The sequence below is a fragment of the Cupressus sempervirens genome, chromosome 2 (genome assembly GCF_028749045.1).
Source record: "Cupressus sempervirens isolate cs-2001-9-10 chromosome 2, ASM2874904v1, whole genome shotgun sequence".
NCBI lineage: Eukaryota > Viridiplantae > Streptophyta > Pinopsida > Cupressales > Cupressaceae > Cupressus > Cupressus sempervirens.
In genome coordinates, this window is record NC_143119.1 from 756560660 (window position 1) to 756564616 (window position 3957).

Sequence of the window (3957 nt, forward strand, 5' to 3'; positions counted from 1 at the left end):
TCAAATAAATATCCTACTTTGCTAGACTCCACGATAGAAACCTCCTCTCCTCAATAAATATCCTACTTTGCTAGCTTTGACTAGATCAAGCACAATCAATGATACAAATCTCCTTCCCTCAATAAATACCCATCTTTGCTAGAATGAAATCAAGCACAATATAGTCACCTAGATAGAAACCAATATGGAGGAGAGTTTGATAGTAAGCGTCATGAGCGTAGCAGCCTTAATATTATTCTTATGCTCATGGGCATTGAAGAAGGCAAGAAAGAGCTCTAGTCAATATCATGGACACCTAAACCATCAAATAAATATCCTACTTTGCTAGACTCCACGATAGAAACCTCCTCTCCTCAATAAATATCCTACTTTGCTAGCTTTGACTAGATCAAGCACAATCAACGATACAAATCTCCTTCCCTCAATAAATACCCATCTTTGCTAGAATGAAATCAAGCACAATATAGTCACCTAGATAGAAACCAATATGGAGGAGAGTTTGATAGTAAGCGTCATGAGCATAGCAGCCTTAATATTATTCTTATGCTCATAGACATTGAAGAAGGCAAGAAAGAGCTCTAGTCAATATCATGGACACCTAAACCATCAAATAAATATCCTACTAGACTCCAATAGAAACCTCCTTTCCTCAATAAATATCCTACTTTGCTAGCTTGACTAGATCAAGCACAATCAACGATACAAATCTCCTTCCCTCAATAAATACCCATCTTTGCTAGAATGAAATCAAGCACAAAATAGTCACCTAGATAGAAACCAATATGGAGGAGAGCTTGATAGTAAGCGTCATGAGCTTAGCAGCCTTAATATTATTCTTATGCTCATGGGCATTGAAGAAACAAAGCAAGATCCTCAATCTACCACCAGGGCAAAGGGGGTTACCAGTGATAGGAAACCTACACATGCTAGGAAACCTCCCCCATCGAAGCCTGCGAGCGCTTTCGCAAAAGTATGGGGAAATAATGACGTTGCAGCTTGGCTCAGTGCCAACCGTTGTGGCTTCGTCCCCAGAAGCGGCAAGGCAGTTTCTGAAAGCCCATGACCTAAGTTTTGCCGGGAGGCCGCCGATGAGCTTCGGGTACGAGGTGGTGTACGGCTCCAAGGGCGTTGCATTCTCATCGTACGGCTCATATTGGCGGCAGCTGCGTAAGATCTTCACCACTCGCCTGCTCAGCCCCCGCCGGATTGAATCATTCAGGCACGTCAGAGAAAGCGAGACGTTTGCCATGGTTGACGAACTCTTTCGCAACTCTGGATCCACTGCTGTTAATGTTAGTAGGTAGGTTCGATGTTTAAACATCTCACATTAAGGCTTGATTTCTAAGTTAATATTGACGACCGTTAATGTTAGTAGGTATGTCAAACCTTTAACATCATTTGATTCTTATGCTAGAAGTATTAGATAGTTAAAATAAACTTCAGTTTTTTGAACTTCAATTTTTCTCTTAGTATGTGATGTTTAAGGGTTTTCTTAATAGACTTGTTGGGACGCTTACGAACAATATGAACTGTCGCATGGCATTTGGAAGGAAGTATGAGGAAAAGGAGATTGATAACAGAGGTTTCAAGGACATGATTCAGGAAGTTTTCTTCCTGAGTGGGGCTTTCAATGTGGGAGATTTTATTCCTTGGCTGCAATGGATGGACTTGCAAGGCCTTGTTCGTCGGCAGAGGGAGGCGCACAAGACTTTCGATGCATTTATTGAGAAGGTTCTACGTGAGCATGAGTTGGATGGCTTGCATGGAGATGATGATGATTTTCATTCTGATTTCGTCCATGAATTGCTTGCCCTCACGCACCTTGGTGATGGGGACGAGATGAAAGTTACACGAGAAACTGTCAAGGCTGTCATCTTTGTAAGTTGATAGTGCAGACGACCACCCTTAAACATCACACACTAAGAAGAAAATTAAGCTTGGAAAATACAAGTCAACTTTGACTATTTAACACTTTTAATGTTTGAATGAAGCTTAGTGTGTGATGTTTAAGCCATCCTAGTGCGGACATTATTTGATTTTTGGAATTCTATATGATAGTAATTTGTATATATGAACATTTGTTATGGATTTCTAATTTAATCTTATATTCATAGGATGTTTTGGTTGCTGGAAGTGATACTTCAACAGTTGCATTGGAATGGGCAATGTCTGAAATATTATTGAACCCTTCAATTGCAATCAAAGTACAAGAAGAGTTAGATAGGGTGGTCGGACCTCAACGCACATATGTAAAGGAGTCAGATCTTCCACAACTAGAGTACTTGATGGCTGTGGTAAAGGAAACATTGAGACTCCATCCGCCAGTGCCTCTTCTTATTCCACATGAATGCATGGATGACTGCATTATTCTTGGTTATGATATTCCAAGTAAGTGTCGTGTTATAGTGAATATTTGGGCCATTGCAAGAGATCCTACAATATGGAAGGAGCCGGACACGTTCAAGCCAGAGAGATTTGTTGGAAACCCCATAGACGTCAAAGGACAACATTTTGAGGTTCTACCATTTGGATCAGGGAGGAGGGGATGCCCTGGACAACTTCTAGGGTTTACTGTTGTGGAGCTTGCATTGGCCAATCTATTACACTGCTTCCATTGGAGACTTCCAGATGGAATGTACCCAAATGATTTAGATATGACAGAGCAGTTTGGGTTGTCCACACCAAGAACACAAAATCTATTTGCTATTCCCACCCCATGCAAAAAAATATGATATTACTTCTCTTATTAAAATTACGCATAGAGGAAGAAACTTCTCAATATGAACTCTTTGATGTAGACTTATCCTAAATTGGACTTCTAAGTGGTATTACTAGAGATGCCACTATGTACATGTCCTCGACATATTCTTCATCCTTATATTATAGATATTTTTATAGCTATTATGAATATGAGTAGATGTACATTATAAGATACAAAACTATTCATTTGTCTCTTGTGTGGAGGACCTTATACCTCTTAATATAAGAAATTTATATATAAAAGGAATTATATGAGAAAAATGTTATAAATAATTATAAATTTCTTCTTAATTTATAACATTTATTTAAAATAATTTCATTTATTTAAAGTTATTGAACACTTCTTGTTTACAATATAATTATTATATATATATATATATGTAATTTTTTTGTAAAAGTCATATGGTTATTTGTTTTTACATTTCTATTAAAAATGATTTTCTTCTAAATAAAAAAAAAATAGAAAAGTATAATTAGAATTTATACAAAGATATCAAAATATAGGATCAACAACTACATATGTCTAATTTTAAAATAAATAAATTTATAATTATTTTATCTATTTATTTATTTTTTTTTACATCTATTAGAAAGATTTATTTGTAAGGTTCAATTTATATGGACACTTTTTGTAAAATTTATATATTTTAATTATTTGTTTGAAAGAACATAAACACATATATAATCTACTAGATTGAGAGGCATCACTTCATTTCTTCACCTCCATGTCATTGTCTTTCTAGATGGGTTGTCATGATTACTATTCGTGTTTTATCAAAAGGATCTAATCTTTGAAAGAAACTATTTTAAGTTTCTTTTGTTTTCAGCATCTTGCTTCCCAAAATGTCCAATAATACACTTTTCAAAAGTTTTGTGCATCTACGTATTGATATGTCGACAATAAAACTAAATCTTAAGGAAAAATAGATAATGTCCATTGCTTGTCATTTTTGTTTGGTTTACTCATAGATCTTCTATCTCTTTGTTATTTTTCATCTTTTAATCAATACTTTTCAATTAATTTAGTTGTCATAAGCTTCCATTTTCTTGTTGACTTATTTCATCCCATAATTTTTAGATTGTCTTGGAAAATGAATTAGGCCTTGATAATTTTTTCAATTCTTTATTAATAGAAATCTCTAAAAAATGGTTTTCTATAATTATTATAAAATCAAATATAAATATACATTAAAAATT

The 3957-nt window shown here is 35.1% G+C and overlaps 1 protein-coding gene across 2 annotated transcripts; it reads left to right on the forward strand.

Annotated features, from left to right (window-relative positions):
• The first annotated feature begins 749 nt into the window (after positions 1-749).
• Positions 750-2910, forward strand: LOC149575625 (cytochrome P450 71AU50-like). Of its 2 annotated transcripts, none has more exons than XM_089815389.1 (3): positions 750-1300; positions 1500-1878; positions 2115-2910. In XM_089815389.1, exons 1-3 carry the CDS (start codon positions 783-785, stop codon positions 2730-2732), a joined length of 1515 nt encoding a protein of 504 aa, XP_089671515.1. In that variant the 5' UTR covers positions 750-782; the 3' UTR covers positions 2733-2910. The 2 variants fall into 2 exon arrangements, with proteins under 2 accessions (XP_089671515.1, XP_089671516.1); XM_089815390.1 differs by having other exon boundaries at positions 1551-1878.
• Positions 2911-3957: the final 1047 nt, after the last annotated feature.